The 12,988-nt window shown below is 51.2% G+C and overlaps 1 protein-coding gene across 1 annotated transcript in view; it reads right to left on the reverse strand.

Annotated features, from left to right (window-relative positions):
* Window positions 1-449: 449 nt before the first annotated feature.
* The window catches only part of LOC122379606 (neuronal acetylcholine receptor subunit alpha-10-like), a 48,050-nt gene continuing 35,511 nt past the window's right edge, over window positions 450-12,988 (reverse strand). The window contains exons 8-10 of the mRNA XM_043361940.1: window positions 7,895-8,027; window positions 744-1,020; window positions 450-572 (exon numbers count right to left, since the gene is read on the reverse strand). Coding sequence (XP_043217875.1) covers window positions 450-572; window positions 744-1,020; window positions 7,895-8,027 — 533 coding nt within the window. The remainder of the gene's footprint in view (window positions 573-743; window positions 1,021-7,894; window positions 8,028-12,988) is intronic.

Below are 12,988 nucleotides of genomic sequence, written 5' to 3' on the forward strand. Positions count from 1 at the left end.
GGTTCACCGGCATTACCAGTCCCTCAGGGTAATCGTTACCAGTCCAGCAAGTCACTGCCACCAACTTCTCAACGTCACTGGTGACACCAATCCCTCAGCATCATTGGTCACTCGGCAGGGCAGGCATCACCGCGTTCACAAGCATTGATGTCAGCAATGACAACCACTGGCTAGTGGCTGGCTGGTAGGCAGCACATTTCTCATTCTCCATTCGGTTCTAATGCGACAAAATGGAAATGAGACACTATCCCATTCGGCCACGGGACAACGTCGTCTTATGTCAAACAACCGGGATGCCGTATGTACGTCTTACAAAACGGCAACGAGTGACTTTGTTTCTTCATGGCGTGTTTTTACACCTCCTCTCGCCGATGTCGACAGTTATCTCACGATCGCTGCAGACCTCAGTCTGCAGGTCAATGTCCGTTCTGCGAGTCTTCGTCGGCCGCTCAGTCGGGCCGCTGATACTGGCTGCGCTTGTAGACGGGCAGCACGACCAGGAACAAGAGGCTGGACACGGTGGTGATGACCAGGAACACCCAGAAGAGCGTGTGGTCGGCCAGCAGCGCCACCTGGCGCCACTCGTCGGCGGCGCGGCCGCAGTGCTCCTCGGTCTGCTGGCGGCTGAGCAGGTGGCGCAGCGCGCGGCCCACCTCCTCCTGCAGCGGCGCGGCGGCGGGCCGGCCGCGCACGGCGCCCCGCCGGCCCCGCGGCCGGCCCAGCTCGCGCAGCAGCTGGTGCGCCGGCGAGCCGGCCGAGTCGCTGGCGTCGCTGGCGGGCGCCGGCTCGGCGGCCGGCGGCGGCGCGCCGGGAAGCGTGTCGACGGCCAGCCGGACAGCCTCCGGCTTGCTGTAAGCGGCGCTGGCGGCGGTGAAGGCGGTGCCGTTGCCGGGACTGTAGGCCGGCAGCAGCGGCGGGTGGTCGGCCAGGTGCGCGTCGCCGCCTGGAAAGCCGCGCCGACGGTAGCAGCCGGCGCACTTCTGCGAGCTCGACTCGGAGCGCCGCCTGCGAGACGTCGTCCTGCCGAGAATGGAAGGTTATGAGAAAGACGATCAATTTCTGTTACAAGATTGCACTTATTTGCATTGCAAATCAAGCGCATTTGCTACACTCATTCGTACTTGTATCCCCCTTATGAGCACAGGGAAAGAACCTAACAAAGCTGCATAAGGCATACACAGCAAACAAACACACCGACAAACAGCAGGGGCGTTTCCAGAGCTCCGTAGTCCGTCTCTCCTCCATTCAATCGTGACACAGGAGCGTGCAATAAGTTTGCCGCGGGGCGGGAATTCACACTCGGCTTTCTCGGCCGAGGACGGCTCATTATCCGCTGACAGCTGAGAGATCACGCGATGGCGCGCCAACGTCGAAAAAGCGCGCCAGAGGCGAGCACACGAGACGTGCGGGATTAACGTAGGATGGCGGGGCCAGATTCCGTCAATGGCTGGCCCTCGGGACAACGTATAGGGCGGAGCGGCGTCCACGGGGAGCCAAAGGTCGCAGGGACCTCGGACGGCAGCCGCACGAGACGGTACACAGGTTTCGTATTACATCATTAGACAGTAACGACGTGACTAGCAGCACAATGACACTCCCGATATCATAGTTTTACGCAGAACTGCGGAGTCGGAGTCGGAGTTGGTTCCGGAGTCAAAATCTGAGTCGGAGTCCGTCGGGGTCGACAGTTTTACCGGAGTCGGAGTCGGAGTCGATTTTAGGAAGCCGGGGTCGGAGTTAAAGCCCGAGTCACCGAAAATCAATCGATCCCGCAGCCCTGGTTGCGCAGTAAAAAGTATTTCAGACATTAAAGTTTCCTTTAAGTCTTAATTTTCACGTTTTAGGCATAAAGCTCGAACTGAAGCTCGGACAATTGAAAAGGAAAAGGTAGGTACACGAGCCTTGCATGCATCTTAGAAATATGAACTCCGCCTGCGCCTGCTGCTCCTCGCCGCATGTCCATATATAGAAAAAGAGCAGAAGTAGGCGTTCGTTGTTCGTCGTTCAAGGCGCAAGGAAGACCAAAAACTCCCAGTCCAGCGCGAGTCACTGTGAAATACCGACGTCGTTGCTCATGCATTCAAGAATTACCCGTTAAATGGTCTGTAGTTTGAGATACGTGACCTCTGAACTCCTCGCTAGGACCGACAGTGGTGATGGCCCGCCGCGCTGGGGCGGCCGCACCCCACCGGAGACTGCGGTGATAGAGGAGCCGGCACGCGGCGGGACAAAGCGGGCAGCCGAGCGCGCCGGCCGCGGCCCGCCATCCCACTGCGCCGGCCGGACGATGCCGGCCGAAAGCTTTTAGCCGGCGGCGGTCTCAGCTGACAGCCCGGCGGCGGGACGGCTGCCCCAGCCCCCGTCTGGCAGGGCAGGCCGACGGACGGAGGCAGACGGGCAGGTCAGGATGCAACAGCTGTGGGGTACACTGATGGGCTTGTTACACAAGACGTGGACTGAATGCAGGAGGCATAGAGGATGGCGAATAAGATGCAGCAAGAGGAAGATTCAAACATTTAATTGCATTAAATATGGTTTATCTGTAATCGCCTCGATGTATGCACGCGTCAGCATACGTAAGCCCGCGGATTTATGTGATCATAGCCTAACTACACACCAAACATATAAGCCTACCACTGTTCTGGACTTGATACTATGTAATGTACATAGATCCGTAAATTCTGGATCAAACACATTTTCCTCGTGGCTCGTGGGATGTCATGGGATCATCATTCATATACCTATAGGTACGGGGACCCGCAGGCCGCAGTTGCTTCTGTACACGAACCCCAACTCTAGCCGTCTGTCCTGTCCAGTAACAACCGATAACATTGATATCGACTGCCGGTCCCTGTACAACAGCAGCTGAGGTTTTCTGTGCGTGCCCTCTGACAGCTTATCGTTGTTCCCTGTGAAGGTGCTGGGACAATTTACTCAGGGTTGCTGTACAGTAGCAACTGCGGGTCCCCGTACCTGCAGCTTTAGTCGTTAAATCCACTGAGCTTACAGAACAACGTTTCGATCGGTGCGCATGTCTAGCACACAGTCCCGTGAAGTGTGTGTGTATTGTGATGGTGCTTACATAAAGCCCATAACGCTTTGATGTTTTTGTTCGAAAACGCTAGCACACCCTGACAAACACAATCTTCTCGCAAGGCCGAAGCGTTACTAGGAAGCACAGTCGATCGCCTGGAGATACACTGTGCCGCACGACACCAGCGGTACAAGAATGTCAAGCTACCGATAGATGGCAGGGGAGACGAGCGCCTGAAGATATACTGTGCCGCACGACGCCATACATATCCGTTTTAGAAGTTTAGACCATCATCGCTCGAGCTGTTTTAATTTAGCCCCACAACTTTAGGGCCGCATTTTTTAGGGCCACACCTCCACGAGATTTTGAGTTTTGCGTTTAGGGCATCACAAAAGAAAACTTTACGGCGATGAAGGACTTTATTCAAAGCGTCGTTTCCATGACAACCAAGCTCCTGGACGGAGCCCCTCGACACGATTACTTTGTAGGGCCTTGGTTTGTAGCGGCACGGGGGCAGACGCGTCCGAATCCTGTCCGCTTTTTCATTAACCCGCGTCCTGCTGGGGGACGGGGGGGGGTTGAACATCCCCTGCGGTTTTCCGCGATCCACTGATATGCAACATGACGTCACATGCAGGGGCGCGGGAACTACTTTCAGACTGGGGGGGGGGGGGCACACCGTAATAGAGATCAACCTGGGGTACCCCCAAATCTAGTTTTCTCACCGGTTTTAGGCCACTTATTTTTCATCCCTTGGCTTTTTCAACAAAAAAAGAAAACATTTGCAAAAAAGTGCGGTTTTCCGTCTCAAAGTTGTGGGGGCACCGCCCCCACGGCCCCAGAGTTAGGGGGAGGGCAAGCTGCCCCCACTGCCCCCCCCCCCGGTTCCCGCGCCAATGGTACATGTGACGTCATTTAAACTTTTTATTCAAAGGATAGTATATTCGTAACATCCAGAGGAGCCTGCGCAGAAAGTCAAATAATTGCGGCCGAGTCAAGGGAAGTTCTTTGCATGAAGGCAATGCTGCCATATCTTGTTGCGCTAAAAGAGGTTTTCAAAGATTTACTTGACATGTGGCAGGCTGCCATCGATTTTAAAATGGAGTTTCGTCAGAGTGTTAGAAATTGTTAGAAATTATAATGATGGCCCAAAAAAATTTAGGGCATCACTTCCGATGAGGCTCTAAATTTGTCAGTGCACTTATTACATCAAATAGCATTGAAAAAATTTACGTCATCAATTTTTGATGACGTAAATTAAAATCTTTGAATTTTCTGGTTTAGAGCTGCCAAATGTGGCGTTAAATGGGGAAAACCAAAGCAGTGGTATTAGAATGTCAAGCTGCCGATAGATGGCAGGGGAGTCGAGCGCCTGAAGATATACTGTGCCGCACGACGCCAGTGGTATTAGAATGTCAAGCTGCCGATAGATGGCAGGGAAGTCGAGCGCCCGGAGATATACTGTGCCGCACGACACTAGCGGTATTCGAGTGTCTAGCTGCCGATAGATGGCAGGGGAGTCGAGCGCCTGAAGACATACTGTGCCGCACGACACTAGCGGTATTTGGGCGCGGTGAGCGTCACGTTATTCGTGAATCAAACAACAAACAGCATCTCTAGCTTATCAGTTATCTATAACCAAGGAAGAATACAAAGTAACGACGGAAAGACAGTCCGTCCGGTGGAAGGCAGAGACAAAGACAATCGTCTTTAGAAATAGGCGTATAAAGCGCATTTACTCAGTGCAGGCAGCACAAGCCTCTAATCAGAGGTCGACCTTGGGCCGAGTTAAGCGAGGAGCTGACCGCAATCAGCGAAACAATTTCATGAAATGCGGCGGCGCAAATGAAGTGGAAGTTAAGATAAATGAGGGGAGTTGGCTCTGAGGATAATAGCAGTGCCAAAAACAGACACACTGACGACGCGCGGTTGGGGCGGTTCAACATGCAGATGGGCGAACACAAATGCATAAAAGAATATTCGAATATCAGGACTTATGCAGCTAATGCGTTCTTTATGCCTATCTTATGCGTCATGATGCGTGTTTATGAAAGCAAACACACACTTATGGATTTTTCAAAAAGCATTTTTTTTTAAAGAAATAATGGGGTTTTCAAATAATTATGTCTAGAAATGTAGGTGTCGACGGAGCCACTGGCGGATCCAGGCTTGCGTTTTTTTTTTGGGGGGGGGGCAACTCATGCAGGAACAAAACCTAAGGTACCCCCAAATCCTGTTTTGCCATCGGATTTAGGCCACTTATTTTTCGTCACAGCCCTGACACTATGATTTTTTTTAACTAAAAAGAAAAATATATAAATGGTAGCCCACCCGACCCATGCCTTTATATTACTTTGTAAACACTTACCATTGCTTTTGTCGACCAGTTAACCCGCTTCCAGTCAGTGCTTGGGTCCCTTTGCGGGCCGGGAGGTGGTAAAACACCCCCTGTCTAACTCGGCTCCTGGGCCACGCACTGATTGAACTATGTTTCGTTATCGTTTGGGGGAGGGGGCAAACGGGCCACTTTAGGCCTCCGGGAAGGGGGCATGGCCCTAAATGCCCCCTCCCTGGATCCGCCAGTGTAAGAGACCATTGGAGCTGCAGTTGGGTACCTCACACGTCAGGGTACGCCCTCAGATGTATAGGACTCGCATGGAGACCTCTTATGCTATAGTGGACTGAAAGGACCCAAAGGAGCCTGTCTAGGGCTCCCGGAGATAGACGTGGGCCCTCAGGAGCCCGCCAGAGCCCCCAATGAGGGATAAGTGAGGGATACCAAGTGCCTGCAATTGCATATTGCATAAGCCATAACGCCTTCACAAATCAATATATTATGTATCAGTGGTTGATCCAAGGGGGGCCACATGGGTCATGACCCCCCCCCCCTTGGTACGCCCGGGGGAACCACAGGCCTGTCAGGGGCACCACCGGCCTAGCAGGGACACCACCAGCCCGCCAGGGGCACCACAGGCCTAGCAAGGGCACCACGGGCCTGTGAGGGGCCCACAGGCTTGTCAGGGGCACCCCAGGTCTGTCAGAGACACCAGAGACCTGCCAGGGGCGCCGCCGGCCTCGCAGGGGCACCATGGACCAGTCAGGGGCACCAGAGGCCTAGCAGGGGTACCACAGGCCTTACAGGGGCACCACCGGCCTTGCAGGGGCACCTTGGGCCTGTCAGGGGCACCACAGTCCTGTCAGGGCCCAGGGGCACCAGCGGCCTAGCAGGGGCACCACAGGCCTGCCAGGGGCACCACCGGTCTAGCAGGGGCACCATGGGCCTGTCAGGGGCCCCACCGGCCTCGCACACCGGCCTCGCAGGCATCACGGCATCACGCAGGGGCACCTTGGGCCTGTCGGGGGCATCACGGGCCTGTTGGGGGCACTTTAGGCTTGTCAGGGGCACCACAGTCCTGTCAGGTCCCAGGGGCATCAGCAGCCTAGCAGGGGCACCCTAGGCCCGTCAGAGGCACCACAGGCCTGCCAGGGTCCAGGGGCACCACAGGCCTAGCAAGGGCACCACGGGCCTGTCAGGGGCACCTCAGGCTCCCGTGCCCCCCCCCCCCCCCCCCGGATCCGCCAGTGATGCCACACCACGCGAAACACCGCCAACTACCAGCTGCCGCGCCATAAACACGTGCCAACAACAGTCTTTTTTTGAAGGTCGACTCCGCTCGCGCAACTTTTGACTGACCCTCACTGCTACCATATTACTTCCATATTATGCTGTGGAAAGGTTTGCTTCACCAAGTGGCTAAAAACCTCTATCAAGGTATATTTTCTTAGCAATTTTTCTGACGTTTTGGGGGGGGGGCCAAACAGGCCACTTTAGGCCTTTGGGGGGCCATGGCCCCCGTGGCCCCCCCCCTGGATCCGCCAGTGGACGGAGCAACATTTCTTATAGCCTCTGCAAAAACAGTAGGGAACCGCAATATAATGATGCACATTGAAGCTCAAACAACATTCGCTATAACTTTACATGTTAGACCTTTCCACTTATTTCGACATGGCGCCTGCAACAGAGGCAGTCGTGGATATTAATAAGGGTGCGCGCTGTTTGAGCGTCCAAAACGGAACATTTAATTAAATCCGTCCCTTGTCACATTACAGCACACCACCTTGGCCGCTGTTCCCATACACTATTGTCTCTGGTGGCAATCTCCTTATGGCTCAGTTTGTTACCAACGTGCAGCTGCTCCCAGACAGGTCTTATGGATTTAGTAGATAATAACTTAGACTATCTCCTTTAAAGTTTAAAGAAGGAAGTTACATGATGTCAAAAAAATGCGTCCCTGAAGTCCTAACAATTTTATCAACATATTTGCATCGTTCTTTGAATTAATTTCATCCCCTCTCTCCCTGTTCCTCTCCCCTTTTCGCTCTCATGCTCTCAATAACAAAGCACAGGCCTCTTTGCTCTTTCCCTTTCAGAATGGGAGGAGACCCTGTCTATGGAGCGGGCCGCCGACAATGCTGTCATTTGATTTTCCCCTGTATCAGAGAAACGACCTCTGTCAGTTCTCGTCAAGTGCTACCAGCGGAGGCCGTCCTCATTGTCTTCATAGTTCATAGGCCGAGCACGAGAGTTCTCCACCGCCTCCGGAGGATAGTTCGGCGGCGTCATGAAAAGTACGAGCTGAAAGGCGGCCATATCAGCGACCGGGTTGAGTGTACGCTGCATTTTAGCAGAGAGACTGGATGTTAAGTCATGTATAAGGCAGGTATGAGAGTGCTATCCGCAGTTGACAGAACTGGTGGGGCAGTTGGCAAGCCATCCGTTTGGGGTTCAGACGGAGCCGGGTTGGATTCCCGGCGTCGGAGTCCGGCGAATCTCCGGGACAAGCCCGACTCTACACCCACCTTCCAAGCACGAGTCGGCGCATCCAGTGGGGCACCTCCTTTTTGCCGGGCCCGCGGTAGTGCAGGTTCAGCACCACCACGGTCATGATGATGGACACGCTGGTGATGGCCATCACAGCCGTCAGGTAGATCCCTGCCGGCGAGCAGCGGAGGGAGTCAGCTCAGCGAGCAGCGGAGGGAGTCAGCTCAGCGAGCAGCGGAGGGAGTCAGCTCAGCGAGCAGCGGAGGGAGTCAGCTCAGCGAGCACGGGCTGCAGGCGACGGCCACTGGTGCAGGGAATATCAATTCAACAGGTTCAATAGGCTGAGCGACACATGGCCACGAGTTCACGACGATGTTAATAAGTTTTAAAGCAAATGTCAATTGAGACTGAGGAGTGGGGAGATCCCAATCGATTCCTCTACGACGATGACTGCCAAAAAAGTAATGTGGTGTGTAGTCCACAAAAACTGCTATAAGTCAGAGAAACGAAAAAAAAGAATAAGGCACTGCTATTGAACGATGCAATTTAGAGAGCATTTATACCATCGGCATATGGAACAAGTAGGTGAGTCAATGACTCTTCCTAAATGAACGTTCCTTTTATTCCCTTTTAATATCCGTCCATTCCCACTGTCACAATAAGCGACCGTTCCCTGAGACTGGTTTTCAATAAACCCAGTCGCAATACCAGCATCAAAGTCACGCATGTCGATGTAGGTAGAGCCGGAAATGCTGGCGCCTATTTGGACACGTCCCGTGCCATAGGCGACAGAGCTCAGCTCGGCCAATGGCACACGCAGTCACTGGGTCAGGGTACGTGGCATCGCAGCGGTGATGGTGGTGGTGTAGTATGTGCGAGGATTAGACGTATACAAAAATAAGTACGAAATTCTTCTTAATGCCCATGGCAAGAAGCAGCATTTATAAAACACACACATATTGTTGATTATTTCGACATCAAGATGTAAAGATATTTTATCAGTCGAAATATAGATAACATGATTCATGCTATTTATGGTCGAAGCTTTAATTGCTGGTGAAGTCTGCATTACTTAGGAATGAAAGACTAACCCGCAGAAGTTGCAGCGCTTTGTGTAGCAAACGGATACTCATGGACGCAAGAGGTTCCGACAGCATGTTCAGTTGGACATTTCAATAGAGTGCTATATTGGCACGTTTTACATTGTAGATTGTCGAGACTTAATATTTTTATATGACGTCTCTTTGTTTGCTATTCTATGCCTGATATGAGCCACCTTTGAGCTCGTAATTCAACAAAATGCGAAAACTATCTGCGAAACTGCCCAGTTCGACCATTCTTCATCCCATTCCAAGATATAGTGACAGCCAGTCTCTGGCTTCGATACGGCTCCTGACAGCTAATAAATAAATTTAATTGGATGACAGAAATTTAAACAGCCATCCAAACATCAGGCTATTGGGATTGACACAGGACCGTATGCTGGATGTCCAGCGCCGCTGAATGAGCTTTCGATATAGGTTGTCGGAGGCAAAGTTATGGAAGTGATATCTCACCGCATTTGTCTCAATGATTCAAAAGAGTGGAACGCCTATTGGCTGAACTGGTATGTTCATTGCTCATGTATTTCATTGGCCTATAGAATGTGCCATTAAGCGGCCATCTGCAGGCATCCGATGCACAAAGCACATGAATGGCGAGAAGAGCAAATTAAATATCAGGTAAAAATATCGCTAAAATGTTCGATGCTTGGCTTTCATAAATATACTCTGTATCGCGGCAATGTCTTAGCATTGTTACAATTCTATACAAGCAAAAAAAGTTTTAGTACTTCATTTGGAAGCCAAAGCTGGTGTCCCCAATCCACTCTGATGTTTATCTAACCATTCCCTGCTTGACCCGTTGTCCCGTGACCCGTCTCCCGCCACTCTCTGACCCGTGTCAAGACCACCCCGTGACCCGTGTCGTTACCCCCTGACCGGTGTATAACTACCCCCTGTCCCGTGTCGTTACCCCCTGACCCGTGTCGTTACCCCTGACCGGTGTATAACTACCCCCTGACCCGTGTCGTTGTCCCGTGACCCGTCTTCCTCCACTTTCTGACCCGTGTCTGACCCCTGACCCGTGTCGTTGTCCCGTGACTCGTCTCCCGCTACTCCCTGACCCGTGTCTAACTACCCCCTAACCCGTGCCCGCCCTGGTCTTCGGTCGGTCGCCGCCCGCGCCACATCCATTAATGACCCCGCCGACCCGGTCAGACCCCCCCCCCTTCCCCCACACCCCGCTGCTGACGGTGGCGGCACGGACACGTCTCTATTCCCTCAGATGGGCCGTAACCCCACCAGTTACGACCAGTGACGCGCGATGTGGCGTCCTCGCGACCCTCGTGGATGTTTTATGACGCTGACAGTGAATCAAAGCCCGCATTTCGAGGTCCACCGATCAGTGTGCTTGTGAGCGTCAGAGGTTCCATCGGATATCGGTTTACAATGCTTGACAGTAAAATCTGTCACGACTGAAGGTCAAATGGGCATCAGCAGCTCTAGTTATTTCTGAGCACAATAGCGCCGACACAGGAACGTTTCCGATTTTTGCGATTGAATTTATCATAGTTAGTCTGGTGGGAAATTCTGCAGTAAAATGGTATTTAGAGGCCAAGTTCGAGAGCAATCAAAGTTAGTTTCAGAAATGGTGAAGAAATTGGCAATATAAATACAAACTTGGCAGTAAAATACGACACATATAAATTTCCCGCACGACATGAAATCTCATGAGCCCAATGTGAGTTAAATTTCCCTAGCCAGTGATTTGTCAACCGTAACGGCACACATGTAGGTATTTATGACTAATCCGAGCCCACAGTAGAAATCAAATTGCTTTAAAATATTTCATAAGTGTACAAGCTATGGCAGAGGCAACGAAATGGTGCTTGTGTCGATGGGTGTGTCGTGTGATCACTAATTCAATAACGAATTTCGAATTCAAAAGCATCGAATTTAGCATTCCATTTCAAAATGTCACATACCTAGGTTCTCTAAGTTAATTATCACTTACAAAATAATGCTCTTTTCCTATATGACGGGTTTCGTTTTTTTGCGACCACGTGCTAAACAAGGTAATATTTTTAGACCACTGGACCATTTGGCTTTACTAAGCTTCGTCGGCTGAAACACCGTGGGACCCGGCGAAATAACACTGTTCTGCGGTTCACTTCTCGCAATGGTCTAGGAGAAAACTGCGCTGTCGACACGGTTTTAGTAAAGACCTCCGTGGCTTATACAACTTTGGTAATATCGCCGCCGAGCCTCAGCCGGGAGGCGGGAGGAAGGGCACCGAGTTGACGATTCTAACCTCCAGTAAGATAAATTTGGCAGAATAAAATGGTGGCAGGTGTTATATTAACCCTCTCATGTGTAGGGAGGGTCGGATGGATCCCCCATGTTTTTTCGCAAATAACTCGCGCAAAAAGCGGCCGATCGCAACGAAACTTTCAGTACTCTCGAGTAAATCAATTTTACACTTACTCTGAAAATTTCATGACCCTGGCCCAAGTGACCGTTGACCTGTGACCTATTTCTCGAGGCCATGTTTGGCCGGAATCGAGATTCGGCGTATATCGGCTCGCATTAGCCGCGCATTTGCAAGCTTTTCGTGGTTTCAAACGTTCAAACATGTGATTTGATGTTGCTCCCATGCAATAAGGTGGATGTCAAGATCACCTGAAGGTCAGGTCAGGTCATTGACCTTTGGTGACCTCGGTTCACTTTTTCCAGCTTTACATGTTTCTAAGCTAGTTTTTGGAGCTGAATTTGAATTTAGAAACCATTTGAACATTTCCGAAGTAGTTTTGGTGCCTTCGTAACATGTTACGAAGCTGTCAGAGGCGGTTGACACGTATTACGAATACCCGTCACAACCCCTACCGGTTGACCTGACCTGACCTGACCCGACCTGGTCTAAATACTTAAAGACATCATCTGTGATAAAAATAACACGATATTCGTGATCAGCACCCCGAAAAACCCCATAGCAGCCACACTTTACGACTTTCATTGGCCTGACCTGGAAGGTCAACCAATGACCTAGGACCTTTACATTGGGTATCATCGGCTTTCTCTCGTCACGGGCAACACGCTCGTTTTTCCGCGAAGCTCTACGTCCATCAGGGGCCAAACGGCAAGCGGTGTCCAACCGACCCCCCTTCCCCCTACACGTTAGAAGCTGGCAAACGCTGCACACATGCGAGGGTTAAGGACACTACCTCCCACCACCTAGATTCAATTTATTTTGGTTTGTGGCTCCCTTTACGTGAAGGGTAATTTGATCTAAAATACGACTCGACACCCACTTTTGGCATATCGCGAGAGCATGTAATAATCAAAGGACGTTGGGCTATTCATCGGAGCCCTTTCTACGATAGCGTGAAAGTGCAATCGGCTTAGAACACAACAAAGACGTAGTCACTTCAAAGTTATATGTTACTTATTCGCACAAGATTGTAAGACCTTACAACGATATAATTATGGAACATGACCAAGAACAGGATGCGGATGAAACAGGATATCTGAGCATCCTATTCGCATCGACTCATATAAATAACAGCACCCGACAGTGCCGGGCCCTGGAACATGAGCATTGCACAATACCAAAGTGAGACGACATGATGCATGAATATTTTAACCTAAACAGCTTAACCAGTCCGGATAGGCAGCTCAAGGTAGGAACTTTACTGTTGATACAAGTTCTGAAGGATAGCACCGTCAACTCCTGATAGACTAAATTAACGCCAAAAAATTGGATATTGTGCGAGCCGTGCATTGAACGTAGCTGTCGCATTTTCAAAGCCTGTCGTTTTGCTGGTCCCCATTTTATGGTTTTTATCACATCGATCGATATCCTAGGAATGAAATGGCATAGCGTGTAGCAAGCAACCCGAGGTTATTGGCATATATTGACACCAAAATGATTTAACCCGCGCGGGGCTGGGGGGTAAATTTTACCCCCCCCCTCGCGAATTTTTGCAATATCTCAAAAACGTACCTTTTCTTACATCAATTTGACACGTTCCCTGAAAATTTGAGCGAAATCCGTCGGAAATTTTTTGAGAAATTGACGTTTTAGTGACGTCATGT

The sequence above is a fragment of the Amphibalanus amphitrite genome, unplaced genomic scaffold (genome assembly GCF_019059575.1).
Source record: "Amphibalanus amphitrite isolate SeventyFive unplaced genomic scaffold, NRLGWU_Aamphi_draft 000081F_arrow, whole genome shotgun sequence".
Taxonomy (NCBI): Eukaryota; Metazoa; Arthropoda; class Thecostraca; order Balanomorpha; family Balanidae; genus Amphibalanus; species Amphibalanus amphitrite.